This window comes from Embiotoca jacksoni, unplaced genomic scaffold (assembly GCF_022577435.1).
Source record: "Embiotoca jacksoni isolate LCO1_2020_lvr unplaced genomic scaffold, fEmbJac1.0.p SCAF_18, whole genome shotgun sequence".
Taxonomy (NCBI): domain Eukaryota; kingdom Metazoa; phylum Chordata; class Actinopteri; family Embiotocidae; genus Embiotoca; species Embiotoca jacksoni.
Window position 1 is genome coordinate 5,052,693 of NW_027185318.1, and position 24,841 is coordinate 5,077,533.

The 24,841-nt window shown below is 41.6% G+C and overlaps 1 protein-coding gene across 5 annotated transcripts in view; it reads left to right on the forward strand.

Annotated features, from left to right (window-relative positions):
- The first annotated feature begins 979 nt into the window (after positions 1–979).
- kidins220a (kinase D-interacting substrate 220a) overlaps positions 980–24,841 on the forward strand; it is a 44,485-nt gene continuing 20,623 nt past the window's right edge. For 4 of the 5 annotated variants that reach the window (XM_069152316.1, XM_069152318.1, XM_069152319.1 and 1 more), the window contains exons 1-23: positions 980–1,106; positions 4,735–4,893; positions 5,831–5,929; positions 6,604–6,702; positions 8,210–8,308; positions 8,665–8,763; positions 9,011–9,109; positions 10,421–10,618; positions 10,747–10,845; positions 11,167–11,265; positions 11,595–11,693; positions 11,835–12,012; positions 12,167–12,331; positions 12,472–12,651; positions 13,321–13,486; positions 13,607–13,758; positions 14,888–14,988; positions 15,350–15,535; positions 15,728–15,868; positions 16,898–17,135; positions 17,320–17,411; positions 19,474–19,618; positions 20,153–20,315. In XM_069152316.1, the coding sequence (XP_069008417.1) occupies positions 4,762–4,893; positions 5,831–5,929; positions 6,604–6,702; positions 8,210–8,308; positions 8,665–8,763; positions 9,011–9,109; positions 10,421–10,618; positions 10,747–10,845; positions 11,167–11,265; positions 11,595–11,693; positions 11,835–12,012; positions 12,167–12,331; positions 12,472–12,651; positions 13,321–13,486; positions 13,607–13,758; positions 14,888–14,988; positions 15,350–15,535; positions 15,728–15,868; positions 16,898–17,135; positions 17,320–17,411; positions 19,474–19,618; positions 20,153–20,315 (3,029 nt within the window). In that variant the 5' untranslated portion in view covers positions 980–1,106; positions 4,735–4,761. Of the gene's footprint in view, positions 1,107–2,579; positions 2,948–4,734; positions 4,894–5,830; positions 5,930–6,603; positions 6,703–8,209; positions 8,309–8,664; positions 8,764–9,010; positions 9,110–10,420; positions 10,619–10,746; positions 10,846–11,166; positions 11,266–11,594; positions 11,694–11,834; positions 12,013–12,166; positions 12,332–12,471; positions 12,652–13,320; positions 13,487–13,606; positions 13,759–14,887; positions 14,989–15,349; positions 15,536–15,727; positions 15,869–16,897; positions 17,136–17,319; positions 17,412–19,473; positions 19,619–20,152; positions 20,316–24,841 lie in introns of those variants that run through there. The other variant, XM_069152317.1, reaches the window with a different exon arrangement.

Below are 24,841 nucleotides of genomic sequence, written 5' to 3' on the forward strand. Positions count from 1 at the left end.
TTGACTCCTGAACAGCAGAATATAAAACAACATACTATGTCCCTTCATCGCTGTGGTGCAATGCAGGATGAAGTTTATGGTGATTATGTTGGTGTCAATTGCTATCCACATGCTGATGCTCACACTAACATAGCAATGGGACATTTAACATATCACAGATAAAATTATTGATGGCTATACACTCCATTTATCCGTTTTCAGTTTCCAGGTCCTGGTATCATGCATGCACACTTACTTGGAAACCGTAGAACAAAACCACTGTCAAAGTCAAAATGTCTGTTGGGAAAAAATGCAGACAATGTTATTATAAAACCGGGAAATCAATTATTACATTTTACTTGATTAAATAATTACCTTTCATCAAGGTACAAATATCATTCATGTGTTTCACTCAAAGACACTGATTTGCACTTGTTTTGTGTCTCTTTGAAATGAACTGGTTATCAGCTGTAGGTTATTCATCTCTTATGTCAATAAGCATAATCGGAAATGAAGTAGAGGGTTGATTGTGAAAATCATTGGTGGATGAATTATGCAGAACCTTTATTGAAGTAAATGTAACAAGGCCATAATACAAAAAAAACAAAACAAAAAAAAAAACATTATGAATACAAGTGCTGCATTTTGAATTTTACTTACCAGGAAAAAAAAAATGGAAGTATCAAAAGGGAAATTAATAATTAAGCAGAGAGATGACTCCTGTGGATGTAAAACATAAGCAACAACAACAACAAAAAAAAGAAGCTTAAAAGCACACAAAAAGGTTTACGGCAGTTTAGGTAAAAATATGTTGTTAAAAATATGATGTTTTTGTAATAAGTCTCACCGGTCCCGGTGGAGAGAAGGCTTCAAATGTTGTAACCAGAGGTAAAAAAAAAAATAAAAGGAGGCGGGGCTTCACTGTAACAAGAGGTGGGAGGGGCGGGGCTTCACTGTAACAAGAGGTGGAAGGGGGCGGGGCTTCACTGCAGCAGGTTCACGTTGCTGTGAAGCAAAAACACAAGATGACTTGAAAACTACGGCTTCTTTTTTTGTTTTGTTTTTTTTAACAGGTTTCTCCAGACCGGAACCAAACTACAAACGAGGACAGAGCAGCCCCCGTATAGGTGAGACGACTTCAGGACCTTTTTTTTTTTTTTTTTTTTGTGTCTCTTAGTAGTAATAACGTTGACGGACCTGTTGGACGGCTAACCACTCGAAGCTAACGCTAGCGTGTTAGCCTGCTAAAAAGTTTGGTGAGCTCGTGTTTTGCTGTTGCTTCCTGGTGATAGTAGTGAACAAGAGGAGGGCACACTTCCCCCTGTTAAAAAGCCGTCTATCAGACAGCAGGAAAAACAAAAAAAAAACAAAGCTATTCCTTTACTTTTCTTTGCCTGGTCACATTTGAGGCCATATGATACGTGTGTGTGTGTGTGTGTGTGTGTGTGTGTGTGTGTGTCGCACAGATGTTTTGTCAACCTGAACACGCAGTCAGAAGTGCAGATGCAGGCAGGAAACACGGTTTAGATGGATGTTGTGTTTATCGCCGTGGTGTTGAGATTGTCAGACTTTCATTATTTATTTTTTTGTGTGTGTCTTTTCCAAGCACAAAGTTTGCACAGTTTTTTATTTTTATTTTTTTTAAAGTCAAACACTGGCAAAAAAAAAAAAAAAGCCACTTCCACATTCTGCTTCTGCATTTCGAGACAACCCTGCAAAACCTGGAGCAGACCCTGGTCTGTAGCAGGGAACTGAAGCCTCAGCAGGTTCATACCCACATGACAAGCCATGAAGAGCTGACCGGTTAAATTTAGAGATCCTATCCAGTGCTGCCTGCTCACTGCACATTGAATGTGTTCAGGTAACAGCTCAGCTGACCTTCACCGAGATATCTGGTGGTCCCTTTTTTTGTTTGTTTGTTTGTTTGTTTGTTTGTATGTATAAACACTGGACCGTACCTGTTTATTGTACCGTATGTATGTCAGGTTTCACTGCAAGTAACAGTTACGTACATTATTGAATAAATGTTCAATTATTTTCTTGAATTAATGTTTTTTTTTGTTTTTTGGGGCTCGTAAAATATCAGAAAAATCTTTAAATACGCATGTTACAGTAACTTGGAGTTTAAAGCGATCTCTGAGTGTCCTGTCTTTTTTTTTTTTTTTGTATCAACAGTCTAAAACTCAGAGATATTTAATTTACAATCAGAGTAAAGCGGCAAATCCTGACATTTGAAAGGCTTTCACCAGAGTATGTTTGATATTTTTGCTTAAGAAATTAATGATTAGCAACATAATTTCCATTTACAGACTAATTAATTCATTATTTTAGCTTCAATACTGGTTTGGCCTTATAATTTCTTGTTGTGGGCTTTCTGACACTTGTGGGTCAATATTTTCTAGAAAACAAATAACCTTCCCCCAAATGTATTGAGTTTATTCATACATACCAATATAAAGGTGTTTTATTTCAAATATTGTGATACTCGTTCGATTTTTGTCAATATTCAAGGTTGTAGGATTTCTTACAGTTAATATTACTGGATATTTCCAGGCTTAGTTAATTGTTTGAATTGAACTGCCGAGCAATTGAGTCATTTAAACACTGATCACAGTGATAATATGTTTGCGACAGCTCCAATAAATATTAACCAAATGTTACTTTACTGCATTACTCAGAAAATTAAAGCGTACAAATTCATCCCGGCGTCTTAATTGCTCTCATCATCCTCTTATCTGTATCCGTCGGTGCCAGCCAGTGCATGTAATGAATGGAAATCTGGGCGCGTGTCTCTATTGTGTTGGGAAGGGATGGGCGTGGGCCGGCCCCCCTCATCTAATATTCAGCTGTTAGTAAAAGGGGGGATGCTCAGCCTGAGCCCGGCAGTGCTTGTTGATACTCTGTGCAACCGGGTAGGGAATCTCTATTGTTGTCGAATTGATGAATGTAAGTTTCTCTCAACACCGAGGTAAGAGTTTCTTTTTTGTTGTTGTTGTTGTTGTATTTTCTGCAGACTACATGCCACAATTTTTTCCTCTTTGATAGTTTATTTGAATGGCTTTTATTGTTTTTATGTGTGTTTTGTTACGGGGATGTGTGTGAGCTCTGGTCTGTTCACTACTTAAAAGAGAGGGGGAGTGCAAACATGTTTACTGATTGGTTCTTGTGTGGCGTTATCATCCACCCATTGTGCTGAGAGACAAGGAGCTGAGGAGGGTGTGTCAACAGGCCCTTAGTGCCGTCACTATGCACAAAGGATTTAAAAAAAATAAAAAAATAAAAATGTTTACCTATGAATGACACTATCTGATATGGCAGCACAGTTGGCAGGTGATCCCTAACTGAAGAAATAGGGTCAGACTTTAGGAAAAAAAAAATAGAAAGGTCATGTAGATATGCATTGATGGACTGCTCTGATTTTGGCTGGACTGTTGGGCCTTTGTACTGACAGCCCAGCGGGCATGTGACATTTAAGCGTTTATTGACCCGAGCCTGAGCTGCTTGTCTCAAGGATTATGGTGAAAATATTGAGCAGCATGTTTGGAAGTTATTATGTGAATCCCATTGCCACGGCAACTCGCAAGCAATGAATGCAGCTGATTAATTCTGTGTTGCTCTGGCAGGAAGTAAGTCTGACCATGATGGAAGAGCCCAACTTGATGAATCATTAATGAGTTTTTCATTGATCTGCGACTTCCTGACACAGCAGAGGCAACCACATTTAAGGGTTTTTCTCTTGTGCGGTGGAAGATCTTGAGAGTATATTGTAAGGAGTCACTGCCAAATAGTTAGTGTAGTAAGGGAGGTTAAAGGGTAATATTCATAATATTAATAAATAGAGGAACATGTTTGTCTCTGTCTGGGTTCAAGATAATTCTTCAGAATGGTGCAGCCTAATTAGAGATGATCTCCCTGAAGTGGGTTGTGTGCATTGATTTGTCAGTTGCAGAGAATTGCCAAATTGCTATTTTACCATCAATACAAAGCAGTTTCAGTAAATAGTGAGCAATCTTGTACCTATTGTACTTTTGAGAAGAACTCTGTTCTTTTCTTGTATACACACAAGTCTTAAAAATGTTCAATTATAGGCAGTAGAGGCCGGCCTCGAAATAATTGGAGCACACAGTCGAGTGCACCAATTGTCCGAGTCATTTTTAGATCAAAGAAGTTTAAAGACTATTGTTTGTCTTCATGTTTTTTTCTTTTTGATGACTTGGCTAACTATCTTGTGCAGATCATTTTGATTGCTCTGCCTTCATTATACTCAAATTTCAGTTCATATTTTCAGCATGAGCAGACACGCTGAACAAAACTGAAAAGAAGTAAGACCCTCTGTCAGCTCTTGTTTAATGAGCTTGTTCAGTGCACTGTCCTGTTTTAACCGTAAACATCCTTTAAGAAAAAAATATTATGGTCACCGAAATGCAGACACACACACACACACAAATTTGTCCAAAAAGGTTGAGGATTTTTATGTGCCAAATCTATATTTATATTTTAAAGTCTCCATTTTTTTTTTTTTTTTACTTGTTTGATGGTTGTTTTCGATTCTTTGTGTTGGGTTTGAACATGCTTTTTTTTATTCCACAGCATCACTTCAAAGATGCACCACGCCCTCTTCCCGGCCATGCTTTTAACTTTTCTGTTTGTCTCGTCGAGGTGCCGTACATTTAGCTGCGCAAGCCAGACGGAGAGATCTTGTTTCTTTCCTGCTGCTTTTTGTGAATGCTTATCTGCTTTCCTCTCGCTCCACAGTGGTGTACAGGTGGTCATCAGTCAGCCATGGATACCACCACCTCCCTGAAGATGACCTCTCTGGCCGTCCAGAGTCTGTTCAGCTACGTGGAGGAGGAGAACCTGGCTGCCATCAAAGCACATTTGGAGAAGTTTAGAGAAGTGGACAGTCGCAGCGATGTAAGTCGGCCATGTAACGACAACCCTCCTGTTGGCTCAAAGAGACGACGATATATTAAAGACAGGCTCATAGATATCATCAATCAAGGGATTTTAGATTTAGAGTTGCAGTACTCGTAAAAAGAATTTACTTCCGTTGTACTGGGCTTTTCATCTATCAGCCATATTAAGTCTCCTTTGATTCAGTGTTGTAAATCAGTAAAATGTGAACACTTTTAAGGGGGTTAAAAACTTTTTATAGGCTTAAGGTACTCAATGTTTGTCATAGTTTTAATGCATGGAAAGAAACAAAGGGAGAATTTAGGTTGGTATGTGGAAAGCCATTAAAAGCAAATGCAACATCTCCACTCTACCTGTACAGTATTTTGTACTATAATAGCTGCTGTCATAGCAACGTTAAGTCTGATGCCTGTATTTACAATTTACACATCAGACTATTGTTGGACAAATTAATGCCAATGAAATGATATGTTGTCAATGATTCCTGTTGCTTTCAGTGACATTTTCCTTTATTTCATGTTCATCTCTCAAGGCACTGTAGTCATTTTTATGTCACTCCCACTGTACGACATCCTGCTGCTGTTAATACTCTCTTAGGATACCCATTTTAACACAGTCCACAGCAAATGCATTGTTTAGTTGAGGAGTTACATTTGTGTTGGATTTGCAAAAAATCTACAGTGCACAGCTGTTTTTTTTTTTTTACAGTACAGTGAAAGTATGGGGCCACAGACAGACTGCAGGCTGGAGAAACACACAAACACTTTTTAATTTCAGATCTTTCATTAGATTCGTTGACATCAAGAAAAAAAAAAATCAACAAACAATTTGAATAATCATACTTTAATCTGCCCAAAAGAAAAATTGAGTATAGTCCACATGGCATGTGTGTGTTAAAGATCATCGTCTCACTTTATTCCCCGTCTCCTTGTTTCAGAATGGACAGACTCCCCTGATGGTGGCGGCAGAGCAGGGCAATCTGGAGATCGTACAGGAGCTCATTAGGAGAGGAGCCAACGTAAACCTGGATGATGTTGTAAGCGTGCAAGTGCACTCGCACAACATCTCACACTGGTTAACATGAAGCCCACCACCACCACACATGTGAAGTCCACACGTGAAAAACAATGCGGCCATTTTAACCACATCATCCGCTTCACAATGAAGACGTAACGTGTGGTCTGTATGTTCCGTCTGGCTGAACTCACCACACTGGGGCTTAGTCCTCAGCTATTATGGGCCATCAAGAGCCATAATGACAGCTTATTACACACTTTTACCTTCACGCTTTGGACTAAATGACAGGATCCACCCGCTAGGCAACACCCTGTCCTCGGATGCCAGCCCCCATGCACGCACACACTCAGGCGTGCATGCGCCCTCCCACTTAGGCGCACACACCTCTCATTAACATCTCACCTACATCCCGTGTAGCCTGCTATTACACGTCATATGCTCCAACCTGAGCTTAGAAGAAGACAGGAGAAGCGTTACCTACTGCAGCCACTCTCGACTCTCACACTTTACTGTCTGACACTTCTGTCTGTCAATGAGACACCGTTTTCCCATGAGCACCTGGTATGACCAGCTGGTGGGTACAGAGCTCGGACCATCTCTGGCTGTCCCATGTACTGCCCTGATAGATGCTTTGTCAACTGGACGTGGAGTCCGGTGGGAGTTTTCACGGTAACAGGTTGTCTCTGTGTGCAGGATTGCTGGACGGCGTTGATCTCGGCAGCTAAGGAGGGACACATTGCGGTGGTGAGGGAACTGCTGGAGAACAATGCTAACCTGGAACACAGAGACATGGTGAGAATATAGACTCGCAGGAACTGTTTTATTCATTTATAGTCTTTTATATGGCAAAAAAAAAAAAGTTGTAACATGCAGTTTACTCAAATAAATCTAATGGATACTGTGTAGTCATAACTGATATCATATTTTCTGTTGAGGCCTTACATTGGTATTGGATTAAATAAAACAAAATATTTACAAAAGTTACAATAAATTAGCCAGGACAATTGGGGGAAAGGCATCCTGGTTTCCTATTGGATGAAACGTGTTTCAACACGAAGCCAGTAACTTGTGTTTCATGTTATCCTCCTCACTCTTTTGCCTTAGCTTTTAGCAATCTATGCTTTCTTTTTAACAAATAAAGCAAAAATAAATATATTGTGGTAAAGGGTGGAGCAAGGAGAAACTCTAATAATGTATTCTCAGGACCAGGATGACTTGACAGATCATATTTATTGGAAACAGAAGTTATAGCTCAACAGCAAAATACAATACCACATCGATCTTCTGAATGTACTCGAAACGTTCAAAAGCTTTAACTGGATACTCTCCGTATGTTGCCTATGCAATTCAAAATATGATCAAGTTGTGGTATTTCATTTTATATACGTTAATGTTTTCTATTTGGTATGACAGTCCAAGTGCTGGTTGAACAGGATGATCCATTAGCTTGAAAATGGACATATAATGCAATTACTTTCAGTGTGATGGCTCCTCTCTTGTAGTAATCCCATTTACTGAGCTCTGGTTGTCTCTGCATGGGGCAGCAATATGACTCATTTGATCCAGATGTGTTAGAGGCAGACAAGTCGTCTGTGACCAAACTGGAGTAACTTTTCTGAATATTAATTAAGCTCCTGGCAACATGCAGATGAGATGCATATGTTTACTACCTGGGACTGAGTAGCTGAAGAGATAATGTATGCCTCTGGGCAGAAATGCTAAAACATGCAGTCGTATCGAGCAAGAACAATCATTATATCGATCATTATATTGTGTCAAAGATTTATAAAACTTCTATATTCTTCTATACTCTGAAAGGTTTTTTTATTTCCCTATTTTGTCTTATGTAATATAAGATGTAGGGTTTAAATACTTGGCCTGTTTGACTTTGTGGAAGTGACTCAGGACATCAACTGACTCATCAGTGTTCAGGGTGTGTCTGAGCTGCTCAGGAGATCACAGTGTGGCTTATTAATCCCACTGCGATGACTGGCTGTGTGCTGCTGCTCACTCATTGGAAGGAGAGTCACCCTATCTGTCACCCTGTCTGTAAATAGCACATTTTCCTAACACAAAATCTGCCTAGATTTCAACTATTTTGTAAGCCTCACATTTAATGGTGTTCCAACCCTCGCACCCGAGTATGAAAAACCTATAATTATACGCTCTGAGTATGACATGTATCGTATGTAGATCTGTTTTTGTTATTTTCATGAACACGTCTTCTCCCCTCTCCCCATCTTATTGAACTATTAAACTATCTACAAAGCTAACTGTACTTTGTGTCTTTTCTACTCAGGGAGGATGGACTGCCATCATGTGGGCAGCCTATAAAGGTCGTACAGATGTGGCCCAGCTGCTTTTAGAAAAAGGAGCTAACCCAAATATCACTGGACAGGTACTGAGACTGAACATACATGACAACATAACTGGCATCTATGTTCTTACATGATTCATCTGATATGTTTATATGTCTGTTTAGAAAGAAATTCAGTTTTTTTTTATTATTATTATTTTGGTTGGAATGTTATAAACTCATTAAATGCAGAGAAATCTCCCTGGTTGTAAAGAAGTTGTAAATGTGAGTAAGCTTGAGAGCAACAACCCTGCTCTTCACCTGCACAGTGCCTTGCCCCCCTCATCATCTGCTCTCAGTCATGTGAGGTAGCTTAAAGCAATTTGTTTGACCGCAGGCCCGACACTGATCCTTAGTTACTGTCAGCATGGTTTCACCGCTGTCCTCTGCCCCAACAGTACAGCGTCTACCCCATTATCTGGGCGGCAGGTCGAGGCCATGCAGAGATTGTCCATCTCCTGCTGCAGCACGGAGCCAAGGTCAACTGCTCAGACAAGGTAACTACACACTGACAGATGTTCATCATTTACTTGTATTTAATCACACAGACGATGTAGTTAGTGGTTAGGATTACAAAAAAAAAAAAAAATCAAGTGCTTTGGTCCACATCCATTCATCTCTTCCTCTCATCGCTTCCTTTATTTCTGATCCTTCCTTGATAGTTATTAAAAAGTTGTGGACTAAATCATCACTTGCCACTCGTGTCTTACGCACTGCTATCGTATTTTCTTCTTTTCTTCGCAGTATGGCACTACTCCTTTGATCTGGGCCGCCAGGAAGGGCCACTATGAGAGTGTGATGCACCTTCTGGCCAACGGAGCAGATGTGGATCAGGAAGGAGCGGTGAGTAGATTGAGATCCCAGGTGGTCATGCTTTCACCTAGAAAAGTTACAGTGTCACTGTCTGTGTGACTGGTGAATTATTTTTGATTAATAGTTATCTACAACGATAGGAACAGTCAGCAGGAACAGTATTTTGGCCAACTTTCTGGATGTTTTCGCGGTGCGGTTAGCACTCCCTTCCTTCCTTCCCACATCACCGTGACGTCACCGCATGAACGCGTCTTAGTCACATCTAACTACGGGTAATATTAGCTGCAGAACTAACAACAAGCTTCACCGCTATCGTTAAAACAGCCAGCCAAGCTGTTGTCCACCACAAATGACAAGTATCCGGGCAGTTGTATACTAACGTTAGCTACCAGGGCAAAAGCACCGACAAACGTAGCTGGCTAAAAAATATCCATATAGCCTCTACAGAGTAAAATACAACTTACCTTTCCAGAAGCAGTATGGCTAGCTGCATATGTTTTTGAAAGCCCATCAGGTTTTTCCACCAATTGCAGGCCACACGAATACAGATGTGTCTTTTGCATTTCTCCTTGTCTTTTTTTTTTTTTTTTTTCCCTGTCAGTTTCCTTTTCTTCTTACTTTCCTTTGGCCATCTTAATTTGTTTGGTGTATTTTTCTCTGTCAGTGTTTCCTAAGAGCACTGAAATCGGAAGCGTCCACTGTAACCCACTGATCACTGCATACTGACGTTCTGTTGCCCGCCCATGAATGAACAGAGAGGACCGATCTCTTGATTTTGGCCTGAAGTAAAAGTTGATTTAAAATGATTTTTAAAAACTTCAGACAACGGTCTTAGATATGTCCGGGCAAAATAGGGAAAATTGTCTATTTTTTAGTTTTTGAGTGCCAACGAGTGCCACAAACACAATAAACCATTTTAATAAATACTTGATTACGTCAGTGATGCGAGCACATCTGTGCTCTTTCGAGTCATGTGGCTTCTGTGCTGACACAAACTGAGTGATGTGGTTGTTTCACTAGTATCAACAATCAGATGGCGCTGCAGTAGCTAATGTTGCAGAGCAGTTAATTTGTATGTGATTAAGGGACTTAATGAGATGATGAGTTATTGCGCTCTTTAAGTGAGATTTTAGTAATAGATTGTTATAAGCCTGTTGTGACTCCCAAAGCTGCCGAGATAAACAGACAACATGTTAGAAATACAGTTTGTTGCTGTGAAGAATGATCTTGTTTGACGACTGAGCATTTGCCATTTGAACATTTAAAAACCAGCACCCACTAGTGTAGAGAAAAACCAGGGTTCGCGGGACCCTCACATGTGCAACTTGCTTCTTTCTGCAGAACTCGATGACAGCTCTGATTGTGGCAGTGAAAGGTGGCTACACGGAGGTCGTCAAGGAGCTGCTGAAGAGGAACCCAAATGTTAACATGACAGACAAGGATGGCAACACCGCCCTCGCCATTGCTGCCAAGGAAGGGCACACAGAGATTGTACAGGACCTGCTGGACGCCGGCACCTACGTCAATATCCCAGACAGGGTGAGACGCACCATCACAGCATTACCAGCTGGCTGTTGGAAGCCAATAGGATGTTGCAAAGTGGTTGATATGTAATACAACGTGAATAACATTCAGTTCCTGTTTCTCCATTTCCTCATCTCCTTTAGAGCGGGGAGACAATGCTGATTGGGGCAGTGAGAGGAGGTCATGTGGAGATAGTCCGAGCTCTGCTCAACAAATATGCTGATATTGACGTCAGGGGCCAGGTAGGAGGCCCTCTCGTGTTCTCCGTGTGAAATGTAACGCTGCTGCTCAATACTGTTTATTTACCCCTTTTGTTTTTTGGAGAAGTGAACCTTCATCCATGGGTCAGAATTACACAGATGCATTATGTTATTGCTATATAAACCCACTTTGACACTTTATACATAATACTACACATGATTCAATTGCTAGGTGCGATACAGAATATTATTACTGAAATCTCAGCTATGCACACTGGTCAATATACCTCATTACATTTCTGACACCGATAATTATTTGTCAGATAACACAAGCAATTCATTGTCGTGTCCTCTCCACATCAGGATGGAAAGACAGCCCTCTACTGGGCAGTGGAGAAAGGTAATGCTACCATGGTGAGAGACATCCTGCAGTGTAACCCTGACACCGAGAGCTGCACCAAGGTACGCATAGTTAGCTGTAAAGGATTAAAATGCATCCGTCTTACCCTGTGAGTTTCTTGATTGTCACTTTTCAATTTTCTGATTTGTTTTTGTATTTCTCCTGATTTCTCATACTGTATTTGAACTAACAACAGAAATATGGGGCTTATATAAATATAAATATTCCCTTATTAGAGCTGACTCTGGCGTTTCTTTCTGAAAGACTGATGTATGTGATATCTTTTTTCATGTGTAGGGGTGATTCATTGAAAATTTGAAGGTCATGTGCACGGACTTCTGTGTCCTAAATAAGTTTGAAATTGAATTCAAATGTCGTGTTTGTGTTTTAGGAAGGAGAGACGCCACTTATTAAAGCCACAAAAATGAGGAATATAGAGATCGTGGAACTGTTGCTGGATAAAGGAGCCAAGGTGTCTGCAGTGGACAAGGTGCTTTATAAAACACACAAAAAAAAGAATCATAACACCTTTTATGGTGTTCGTTAGTGAACTGGATGTTCTGTTTTCTGTGTTTTCAGTTTTTCAATGACGAGCATTTTGTCAGTCTTGTGCTTTTCTTTCTTCCCTCAGAAAGCAGACACGCCCCTCCACATTGCCATTCGAGGGCGAAGCCGAAAGCTGGCCGAGCTGCTGCTGAGGAACCCTAAAGATGGCCGCCTGTTATACCGCCCCAACAAAGCTGGGGAGACACCATACAACATCGACTGCACCCACCAGAAAAGCATCCTGACACAGATATTTGGAGCCAGTACGAACCATTTCTACGTTTCATGCAGAAAGAAGTATTACAAAACGAGCATGTGGATTTGATGCTCGGAAATTGAAAAAAAAGTTAAATGGCTTCATTTGAACTTCTTCTACACTGTTTATCATTTGTTGACATTTCTATCTTTCTCTCTCAGAGCACCTGTCCCCTTCCGAGTCAGATGGAGACATGTTGGGGTATGACCTATATAGTAGCGCTTTAGCAGACATCCTTAGTGAGCCCACCATGCAGCCACCGATCTGTGTTGGCCTGTATGCCCAGTGGGGTAGCGGCAAGTCCTTCCTTCTTAAGAAATTGGAGGGTAAGTAATCCCACAGCATCCAAAAACCATCTCACACAGAGGTAAAAAGTACAGAAATGTTTGGGCAGTGACTTTCCAGTTTCTTAATTTGTTTTCTTTTTCTGGCTTCTCCTGTTCTCTCCTGTTCTCTCGGTTATCAGATGAGATGAAGACGTTTGCGGGCCAACAGGTAGAGCCATTGTTCCAGTTCTCCTGGCTGGTGGTCTTCCTCACCCTGCTCCTCTGTGGCTCAGTGGCCGTTGTCCTGGGCTTTACCGTTGATCCCAAGTTGGCAATCGCCGTCTCCCTCAGCCTCCTGGCCCTGCTCTACATCTTTTTTGGTGAGGATATTGAAGGACTGTGGAAAGATTTTATTTGACTTGCCCCGTGGTGAGATGAGAGTGAAAGGTCAGTTTAGCAGCAACCTCCTTCTGGACTTGGTTGGGTCTCATTCGTCAAGGAAAACAGATGCTCAGGGCTGGAACACAGATCGAGCTTTGTTACTCTGCCATCTTGCTGTCCACAGACTATGTAGGGCAGGGTTTATCATCGAGCTCTGACCAGCAAAACATACCCAAAAATATTTTGACCCCCGCTAGTGTCCATATGTATTTCAGTATGACATATTTTTTATTCTGTTATCAGAGTACGTGGGGTGCTTCAGAGTTATTATGTGGACTAGCTCATATATTGAAAATATTCTCAAATTAAAAGCATAAATATGAGTACACGTGTCTTGGTAATGTGTCACAGTTCCATTTTTGTATCAGATGAGTTTGGAAAGATTTTAACAAAATGTTTATAGTTGCATTGCTCACTAGAGGGTGCCATAATACAACTAATATCAACTTACTCCCCTTACTTGAATTTCTTACTGACCTTTAAGAGGTGAGCCTGTTGATGTTTAATACTTGAAATTAAACACACTGACACAGCAAATATTTATATGGGTAAAGATAATGATATTGTTTTTAGCGATGTTGACCTCGTGCATCTTTTCCTGTATCCAGTGTTGGTGTACTTTGGAAGCCGACGTGAGAGGGAGAGCTGGAACTGGACGTGGGCCATCAGCACCCGTCTGGCTCGTCAGGTCGGTTACCTGGAGCTGCTCCTCAAACTGATGTTTGTCAACCCGCTTGAACTTCCTGAGCAGACCACGCGTGCCCTGCCCGTCAGGTGACAGACACAGAAAAACTCGTCACTACAGTTTTCTGCCAGAATAAAGTTTGGTATGTGATATGGTTGCTGTGTAACTGAGCAGAACACAACATTGTTTCTCTGTCACATGTTATACAGGTTCTTGTTCACCGATTACAATCGTCTATCCAGTGTTGGAGGGGAGACGTCCATGGCTGAAATGATTGCCACGCTGTCCGATGCCTGTGAGAGGGAGTTTGGCTTCATTGCCACCAGGCTGTTCAGGGTTTTCAAGAACGATGAGAACCAAGGTGACATCACTGTTATGGTGACATCACTCCACAGTCACAATGAAACTTTTTTGGAGAATATAAAGAATATTACATTTACATTCGATATAACTATTTGTCAGTTTCTGATAACTTACAAATATTTTTTCATAATGACATCTAAATGCTGTGTTATGTACACTTGAAACAATGCAACTAAAATTATAGTAAATATGTAACGCAGTTTAATAGCACACTCAACCAGGTCATAATTAAGTTATAATTGCCTTTTATTTTCATGGAAAAGCTATTGAAGGATGGGACACTTGTACTCACGATGGAGCTTTTATCAACAAAGGCACTGCCTCAAACTAACTGCAGTGTTCCTCCGATAAGCATTCTGCAGTGGTGCTCCACCGCTCAGAGGACACTGCCACACACCGACAAACAAATACCCGCATGCAAGATTGAAATGGCCATCAGGAGAACTGGGAGTTTTCCCGGTGGGCCACTATACAAATTAGGCTATTGGGTCACTGAGAAAAAAAAAAAATAACATCAGAGAAACCCTGAGAGGGAGGGAGCGAGCGAGAAAAAGAAAGCTAGAGGGAGTTAATTGTGTTGTGGTAAACAGCCCTGTTGAGCAGGCTGTGGTCCTCTGTGGTTCTGCTTGGCTATCATCTTCCTCACATCTGTCTAACTCCGAGATAGATACATTCAGTTCTGTCCCATTGCTCTGCCCACCTCCTTACTGGTTGTGTATTGTGGTTTTAACACGAAGGTAGCCAGCAGTAAAGTGCTGCTTACTTGCTTAACACCAACGACAAAATAAGAAAAAAAGTTAGAAACTGGTGCACCTCTGTCTTGCACACATTTTATTTAATTGTACACCACAATTAACACACATGACAAGACAAACATGTGTGATCTATGGCAATTCTAAGGTCGTTTGAAGCCATTCCTCCACTAACATAAATACAGGTCAGACAACAGTACAGCTGCTGAAATAAAGTACTGAACTGTTGAGCAGTGTTTTGTTTATCATTTACCTACTTCTTCAATGGTATCAGTATGTGACGGTGCAGTAGGGGTAATGCCAAAATATGGTGTTTGTTTTGTCCCCTCTGTTTATCTGTCTAATATCACTGTGTACATTCCTCCAACACCTCAGGTCAAAAGTGGAAGAAAACGTGTTGTGTTCCCTCGTTTGTGCTGTTTGCCTTGACACTTGGCTGCCTGATCACTGGTATGGCACTGCTGGCAATCTTTAAGGTGAGTTTAAACAAGGAAAAAAAGCTGTTTATTTAGATGGTCGAGTTATCCTGAAATACTGCATGGGTTTCTGTATTTTAGTTCTTTGCTAAGAAATCCTCCCGGTCGTTGTGCTCTTTGTAATCTGTAATTCTGTAGTTGTTTGTGATGAGTTTTCCAATGTGGATTCTTCATTTGTGTTCACCAAGATTCATATTCTTCGTGTTTAAAGAGAGCGGAAAGGCAGTGGGTAGAACAATGAGGCTTCATGTGGGCAGAAGTAGCCACAGGGGAAGGGGGTCTGCCAAGTTGACTTTGTGTAGACACAACTCTGCTTAAATGTAAAAGTCTTTGACTGAGTTTCACTCTCTTGATTCTTCAGGTGGACCCTCAGAATCTGACAGTAAATGCAGTGCTGGTAGGCATGGCCAGCGTGGTTGGCCTGGCCTTACTGCTCAACTGTAGGACCTGGTGGCAGGTGGCCGACTCTGTCCTCAACTCCCAGAGGAAACGCCTGCACAGTGCTGCCAACAACCTGCACAGGCTCAAGAGTGAGGGATTTATGAAGGTAGAATAATGCACTTTAGTAATTGTGTCTGAGCAAGGGTAAATGGAAATCCTGTTGTCATAGCTAATGGGACATTCCATTTGCTTACGAAGTTATGAAGTTGTACTTCCTAATCCAATCAAATTCCTGTAATGCATAAACATTGTAAATTAGATTGCTTTGAGTCACTGTGTTTTTCATGTCTCTAACCAGGTTCTGAAGCATGAAGTGGAGCTAATGTCAAAAATGGCTAAAACCATCGATGGCTTCACCCAGAACCAGACACGTATGGCGGTTATCATTGATGGGCTGGACGCTTGTGAACAGGACAAAGTGCTGCAGATGCTGGACACGGTGTGTGTTTGCATGTGTGGGCAGATAAAAGATGAGAGCAGCTTCCTCTGAACCGGTAACAAGATAATGAAAAAATTATATTTCTTGACATCTGCCACTCAAGAACATTTGTAACCAGGAGACGGACTGTTGTGGAACAGATGCCATGTGTCCTTCACTTAAAGTGGGTCTTTCACCTGTGCACAGAGCCCACACATCTCTGGTGCAGTGCAGCCACCTTGGTTTTCCCAGCTGCCGCAGCTCGCCTCCAATTTTAGATTTCTTCCTCCCAGCTGCTGTAATATAATTTCCTTTAGCGAAATGTTATTATTTGGTGAAGTAATCCCGGAGAAGATGGCAACCTCCTGCGTGCTAATGTAATCTTCTCATCTGTGTGAGCACCTCCCAGTCACTCTAAAACCCTTTTCTGATGCGAGAGACTCAGACAGCTTTCCGGAATCCACTTCTTTTAGGTTACACATTTATCAATTACCAAATGAATTCTTTATCCCCCGCCCCGTCAGTCTGTGTAGTTTTCCCACCAGACATTAAAAGATGCAGACATCATGTGATGGCGCCTTAGTTGATGGTGCTGACAGCTGCTTCAGGGACGGAGGTTCATCGTCCTGTGGGGCGAGCCCGAGGGTGCTGGCCAGGGGTTAACAAACCATGAATACATGTAGCACAAATCGATGTCCTGTGACACTTGGACAATGTCCTTTAGTTAGCAGGGTGGAAATCCCCAGCCCCATGTGAGTCAGCTCTCACAGGAGTCATTAAGTTTAACTACTACAGCTGACAGTTGCTTTGAGCAGTCAAGTCATAGATTGATTAGATTGTACACCAACCCATTTTCACATTAAAGCACTAGACACCCCAGAGTGATCTGCTGTGGGTAAAACTATGTTTTTCATATGACTCGAGCCCAGTCCACTTTCAAAACCCCGTGTCTTGGAGCATGAATGAAAACATTGACTCAACAGGCTAATATTATATTTTCTGCAATTTAAAAGGATGTTGAACTAAATTATGATTCCTTTCTCATTCCAGGTGAGGGTCCTCTTCTCTAAAGGCCCGTTTATCTCGATCTTTGCCAGCGACCCCCATATTATCATCAAGGCTATCAACCAAAACCTCAACAGTGTGCTGAGAGACTCCAACATCAACGGACACGACTACATGAGAAACATCGTCCACCTGCCAGTATTCCTCAACAGCAGAGGACTCAGTACGGCCAGAAGGATTTGCATGGCAACCCCCACCAACGGAGATGCACTGCCTGCTGAGGGTGAAAGACCAGCGCTTACACCCAACGCATTCTAATATATACAAATATGAGGACATTTGCATGGAGTTTAGGACATTTGATTAACACGGATGCTGTTTTCTGTTTTTAACACAGTCTCGTTTAAAACGTAGTGATACTTAGTTGATCTGTTGACCCTGTCTCTTCCTTTCCCCTCCTCTCTCAGGATGGCACGAAGACATGGACAGGAAGGTGTCTCAGAGCAGCCTGGCCCAAGATCAGTGCAAGTTTGGCAGCAAAAGCACCCTGAACCGCAGGGTAACAGCTCTTCATGTTTACTTGTATAGGCCAGGATTATATTATGTACAGTGTTTCGGTGGGATTAACTGTACAGGATGGAATCAGTGGTTCATTAGCTAAAAGAAAGACGCTAATAAACAAAAGAGCCAAGGATAACAAATTGCAGAGATTTTATACAATATTAAAATGGTGACGCAAGGTAACACACCATTTTTTTTTTGTTTCATTCCCACAATACTCATGTCTAGAAATGATTGATGCCTTCGCATTAATTAGACAAAAGGAAAAAGCAGTCAGTCCACCTCAACTTGAACAGAAAACACTGGGCTCCGGTGGGTACCGCCGCCTCAGAAGCCCTCGCTGCTCTCCCTCTCCCGCCTCCTCCCTGAAGGGGGTGTTCAGTACAGACGTGGTGTTGGCAGGCAGTGCAGAGGCCAGAGGACAGAAGGAGACACGCAGAGACGAAAAGAGAGAGGTGCTCGGTGTGCGGCCAAGGTTCCTGGTGTAATTGATGTAATGGCTGTTTATCCTTCCTGCTGCGTTGCCACAGCCTAATGACAAGGCCTAGCAGCAGTGGGTCCCTGTGACAAAACACTGGCACCAGGTCTGCTGGCAGGAGGCTAAGTGACTCTGCTGCTGTCGCTGATGCCTTCCTCCCTCCTGCGAGACCTTCCCACCACCCCTCCTTCCCGCCTTCCTGTCTTGTTTGTTTGTTTGACATTTGTTTGTACCTCGGGTTTATCTAATACCCTCAATTATTAGTGTTGGCCCTTTTATTACGGGGCAGCGTTCTCTTTTTGTACGCCCTCCGCCACTAGCTAGCTCTTGGCAGGAGGGCCCTCTTTCTACAAGAGGAGATTAAAATGAGGGCAGGAGGGGGAAATGAATTAGTGGCTCTCCTTTTCCATGTGGCTTCTCAAGTTGGGGATGACATCTTATTTTCATTTATTTAAATCAAGCTCGTCAAAGTTTTTATATGAGCATTTCTATGTTTCTAAACTACGGAAGCAATCGTCAAAATCAACCAATAACACTGAAATTACAGTAAAAGTCAGTATATATATTCGAAAGTCAGCCACCCAGACGTGTGAGTATGACAGACCTTTTCAGCTCTGACTGAGTGGTGGCCATATGTTTCATCTCTGAGAAAGAGGTCATGAGACTGGCGTTACAACTTCAAAGTCAACCAAAAGCCTCGCCTTGGCTCATGACCATGGCAGCTGTCTGATATCATCACAGATGTTCTCCGGTAGATCTGTGTCAATAGCTCGCCTGTGTGTCATGACTTTTCAGCTGTGGACAGTGGCTCTTTGAGTTCTTCTTTGCAGTCACAGAGATTTAGAACCATTTTGCCCATAAAAGGACAGATTGTATGCAAGAGAAGATTCCCATTTATTCCAACCCACAACCCATTTGTAGGGTTAAGGTGCCAACGTTTGCTGCCTTTTTTTTTAACAGTCGGGAACTGCTTGTACGCTACGGAATGAGTTACTGATATACTATATTCAGATAATTAATTTTTGAATGTGAAAAGAATTGTCCAGAAATATATAATTGGGTTGTTTATAAAGTGGGTAGGGTGCACAGGAAGTAAGGAAGGAAGAATATGAGCTCATGAGAACTTATTCCTTTCATCTACATGTATTCCCAATCTATTCAAGCATAAGGTCTGACGACGACATGGCCTGTGATCACATGGCGACCCTGAAATGCCTCCTCTCCTGTCTCATGATGCAGAGCTTGCAGCAGGGATGATGCATACTTCGAGATCTAACTTTAGAGACCTCTATAAACAGTGTACAGCTCTTAAGTGACCTGCGGCTCTTTTGGTTTTATAGCTGTTCCTGTTTTTCAGGTCGTGTTAGATTCTGTCGAATTTAGAATTTCTTATTTATTTATTTTTATATGTCACATGATGTGAAATGCGATGATTTGGTTGATACAAGTTGACCTGAAACAACAAATGAAGCAAACCACAGTTTTGGAGATATCTTAATCTTGTCATGCCACCTGAAAACAAATTGAATCCGAACATGTGAGATTTCCAACCTCATTCTAATGCGACTGTTTGTCTGTTAAGGACACATACCGACGCCGCCAGATGCAGAGGACCATCACCAGACAGATGTCCTTTGACCTGACCAAACTGCTGGTGACCGAGGACTGGTTCTGTGACATCAGCCCGCAGACCATGAGGCGGCTGCTCAACATCGTTTCTATCACAGGTAAACAATGAACCACTGTCTGCTTTATTAGCACCACCCTCATGTTGTAACAATAACAAAAGTCTTTTGGTTTTCATATCGGGGTTAAAGTTGATCAACTCTTTTTCAAGGGGATTTGTTGGCTAATGTAAGTTTGTTATTACTGGGGCTGCAGGAGGAAAAATTACAAAACAAAGCTCTAATGAGATTTAATTTTAGACCGTTAGGGACTAAAGTGGTTACTAAAGTGGCATTTAATCAACCCTTTGTACTTAGGAGTTCATTTTGCTTCTAAGGTTAATCACTTATTATTGTGATCAATTATACATATGTTTAATTTAAATATGACGTAAAAAATTATGCGCGGAGATTTATGAATCTTTAATGAATTATGTAAAGGGTACAGTGACAGAAGAGACAGGAAGTTTGAAAAGCACTTATGCACTAATCAATTAACAACAAGCTGGTTGACACGAGATCAATTGATCAGGAGGAATTTGTTTTCTTCTGCAGATAGGAATAACAGCCCCTAATCTCCTGCACCTTTGTTGACAGGTCGTCTGCTGCGGGCCAATCAGATCATATTCAACTGGGATCGGCTGGCATCGTGGATCAACCTGACCGAAGAGTGGCCTTACAGGACGTCATGGATCATCCTGTTTTTGGAAGAGGCCGATGGGGTGTCTGACCAGGTCACTCTCAAGACCGTCTATGAGAGGTAAACACACGCACACACAGTTATCCCATGATTAGTTATTTGTCTGATCCATAAGATTTACAGACTTTTTTTTTTATTAGACGTGGATATCTTCTTTCTTTTATTCTCTCCAACCTTCCTTTCCTATTTTTTTTCTAACTCAAGATCGGCACTGGCAGACTGAAACCTCCATTAGCATCAAATTTGAATGATCTCAATGGGAATTAGGTCAAAGATACCGAATGACCCAGCTGCTGCTATAAAAACACTAAATCATCCCTGAAGAGATCAATAAGCCAGAACAAATTTGAGAGGTGGAGTCAGGAAAGAGCCATTTTTTGCTCTGTGAATCACTAATGTAACTAACTCTAACCAGCAGATGGCAGTAGAGGATTTTGTTTTCCATGGGGGCCACATTATCAGTGCACGTTTAGTGCCAAAGGCTGCAAGTGCCACTAATTGGCAACTGACAGACAGATTTTATAATTGATCATAATGTTCAAGGCAAATGATGACTGAATTATTGCCTGGACTTCTCGAGATTCACGAAGGGACACTTTTCCTTCAAACTGTACAAGGAACAACTTGAGCTCAAATGTGGAGCAATAAAGAGAAAGTCCTGTCCTGTACCGTGTACAGTATGAGCGTTCGTGCCTGTGTGGTCACGGATGCTCTTAGGCGTGCTCGCTACAGACAAGACTGACAGAGGCTGAGTCGCCGGGTTTGGGTGCTGCTGTGCATCAGTCGCTGGCCTTTAAAGGTTGCACTCTGTCACAATACACTAGCGCCCGCGACTCCTGCGGCAGGGAAGTGTCACAGACATTTACTGTCAGCTAGTCATCCAGCTTGATTCAGGAGACAACCCTCCATCCCCCATCTCCAACATAAACCGCTGCCTCATTAGATCAGGTTTTTCATTAAATTTGTTTTTTAAAGGACGATAAGTCTTACCTTGCATTTTTTTTTTTTTTTTTGTGTGGTAATGAAGAATTACATGGGAAACTCACTACACTTCTCTGCTGTATTTCTCTGCCTTTTGAAAGTATAGTAGACACCCTTAACAAAAAAAATCTATACTTTTACTGCAACTTTTTATGGAGAATAATACTGGAAGATAGAATTATACTCTGAGACATTCATTAAATCCTGGCCTGTTTCCAAATCTAACGAAAGGCCTGGAATCGAGGGCCCTTTACCACAGCATGGGATTGTACTTCCACTAATCATTAGGCTTAATATAGCCATCATCTTGTTTTTGACCAACGGTCCTGTCTTTCCTTATCTTCTTCCTCACTGCGTGTCTTTCCGAATGGCTGCTCTGTTCCGCAGTGGCCGTCGAAGAAGCTGCCTTAATGATGATGACAGGAAGCCTCGAACAGGCTAAACACAACGCCTTGCCTTGAGGCCTTATCTCTTGCACCAATCTTCCGCTGATAAGACTCGGGCCTCTGTCTGCGTATCTTTTTCTGTCTCTGCTCTTTTCTTCCTCTTTCTTGTGATCTGAGGCTCTTCAGATCTCTTTTTTGTTCTGGGTGAGTTATTCTGTCTTTTTCCCGTAGCGGGCACTTGACCGGCCTCGGAGAACCTCAGGGTCTTTCTCCTGTCTGTCGTGTCTGCTCGAGAAATAGATAGCGTCTCTGCTTCGCTTTCCTTTTCAGCAGCACGTATGAATTTGCACATGCACCGTTCACGTGCACACATCGTATTGTTGCAGTCGACAATTTCCTTTATTTAATTCTGTTACTGCAACGTGCACGTGGTTCAGATCTCGTGTGTGTTCTTTGTTTGGGTTTTAGTATGAATACATGTGTACGAGTTGTGCTCAGCCATTTTTACACTGCACTTCCCCTGAGCGTTACTAAGTGAATATATTAGTGGTGAAGTGAATGTGGGGGTGAGTCAGCCTCTTATAGGTCAACTGTCGCCCCGCATCTCAGTCACAAGGCAACATGCTCTTCCTCTCCTCTTTGTAAAGCTCACTGCAGCTCAGTATACCACAGTGCACACAGCATTAGAAATATTATATCTTAATAAATCCTGGGATGGATAAACTACACAGATGTTGTGGGAATGAATTGGATACTATTTGTATTTATTTTGTATTTGTATTTTATTTCCATCCAAATCAGTGCAAATAAAAGAAAAAGAAACAGGTTTAATCCTGGCCTTTAAATGTGATGGTCTCAATTACATTTTAATTTAAGAGGCTAGCTGGCGCATACAATCTAAACTAATCTACCACACTTTAAACCTCAACAAAATAGTGTAAAAATAACACAGGGTGTCTTCCAGTGAAGAAGGTGACAGCCGCTCTCTGTGGCATTCACCTGAACTCCTACAAAAGAGAGAAAAAATAGAAACCCACTTTCCCACCTATCTCACACAAACACACACGCGGGCTTTCAAAACAGTGAAACGTCTTTTTTTAGCAACTTGCTTGGCAATAACAAGCATCCACGAAGGGCTGTGAAATGTCATTGTTGGACACGACGTGAAGAGAAAAGTGTGGTGCTAATTCCCATAGCGGGAGCGGGCTAGTGCAGCCTCCCTAATCTGACGGAGAATGTGTAATCGTTTAATAACCTCAGCGATTTCTATCATTAATGCTGAGACCGTGGGGCTACCCAGAATAATACAAGGTAGCAGAGGGAAAGAACTGTGTAGCAAAGATGGCACTGCGTGTGAAAGATATTGGCTCAAAAACCTACATGCACAAATACGCACAGAGCGTAGTTAAAATGTTTGTACCTCTAGATCTGCTGGGAAAACTACAAATTGCACGTTGAGCAGTGAGCCAGCATCACCGTCTGCCCAGTACACTGAAAGAAACTGAAGAGAAAACAAAACAAGAAGTGCTTTGGAACAGTCGTCCTATTTGTAGACGTCAAATTAACAACCCCAAGTCCATCTTTCGAGTGCTGTTTTTTTTTAATCACTAGCAAATTGAATTTGAGGCCTGTAGCCTTGTGACAATCATTTCCAGTGATGTCATTCCTTCTTTCTCAGTATCGTCTCTTCTCAGGAGTCAGTTGTCCCTTGTTTTAGCTGCCATTAGAGACTTAATGACGAGAGCTAACCTGGCTCTCTCCTGCTTTACGGTTATTACTTTAAAGCAGCTCTGCCATTTCCAAAGTCTGTTAATGGGCCTCTGTATGTTTATTTCCTTGATGTTGTTTAGAATCAAGCCATTACATTTTGCCATTTAATGGAAGCTCTTCTGCAGAGTAACTTGAAGTGACTGAGCAAACACGGAATCTGGATGTTCTTCAAATACACTTCTGTTGGACAGAGTGCCTGTTGTGAAGAGTTGGTAATCTTCCTGGAGGTTTGTGTTTTGTGAATAACAACCAAAATTTGCTTAAAAATCGGCTTAAATTGCAGATAGTCTCTTTCAAGAATATGATCTGATTGGATTTTGTATACATACCGACATAATTTTACATTAAATATACTCTGTGTAAGCATATACAGTATGTAATAATATTACCTTAGTCAACAGAATGCAAGTTGGTAACAGACCTACCCACTAAAAACAAAAGACACCAACAATCAAACATGTAGTCAAAACAGAACAAACCAACCAAATTTGCAGCTGAACAAACAAAAAATAATTTATCTTTGTAATGCAGCGATTTGGCAGCGTGGACAGTAGGCAGTTCAATTTGCAAACGAAAAACAAAATAAAACGGTACAGCGGAAGTGATGGTGTCATGTAGACCTGAAATAATTAGGCAATCAATGAGTGGGTCAGCAAACAAATTTAATAATTTGTCATTTTTCAAGTACATTTTAAATGTAAGGATTTTCTGTTTGCTATTTGCTTTGTTTTCTCGGATAGTAAACTGAATGTCTTTGGGTTTGGGACGATTGTTGGGACAAATTAGCAATTTGAATGTTTTTAATGTGTTCTGGGAATTGTGATGGGTATTGTTTACTATTTTGTGATACTTTGTGATTGTCGTGGGTTGTTATTTCCTTGATTCAAGGTCTGTTAAACAAAGACAAAACGAAGCACAGCTGAATCCAAGATCAGTGGAAACGCTCATCTCCTGCTTGTCTGCATCCACTTTCAGCAACCTTTAAAACAACCCACTCGTTCATGATGATGATGATTTGTTTGAAAGTGAAGTAGTCTTACTTGTGGAGGTTAACATTTTTGGACCTAATGATGTATGAGGGCGGGTTCAGTCAGACCCTCAGAGAGTTTATTCCTGGACGCCCAGATTCAACTCTAAAAAAGAAAAAGAAAAAAAGAAAAAGAAGTGTCACTGGTCCACTGAGCAGGTTCCTGCACTGCTCTGACATCTGGTGCCCTGTCTGTGCCAGGATGCCCCCGCTGCAGTCAGGAGTGCATTTCTGGCGCAGCACCTGAATCTTCTGTTCATTACACATCCCACACATACATGCACAAACTCTTGCACGCCACGCCCTTATCGACACACTTTACACACAGTTGTAGCAATGCATACATGTTCTAACTGAAACAGCATTTGCGACACAAGTTTTTGCAATTGAACATATGCATGCACACATGCTAACTTATATAC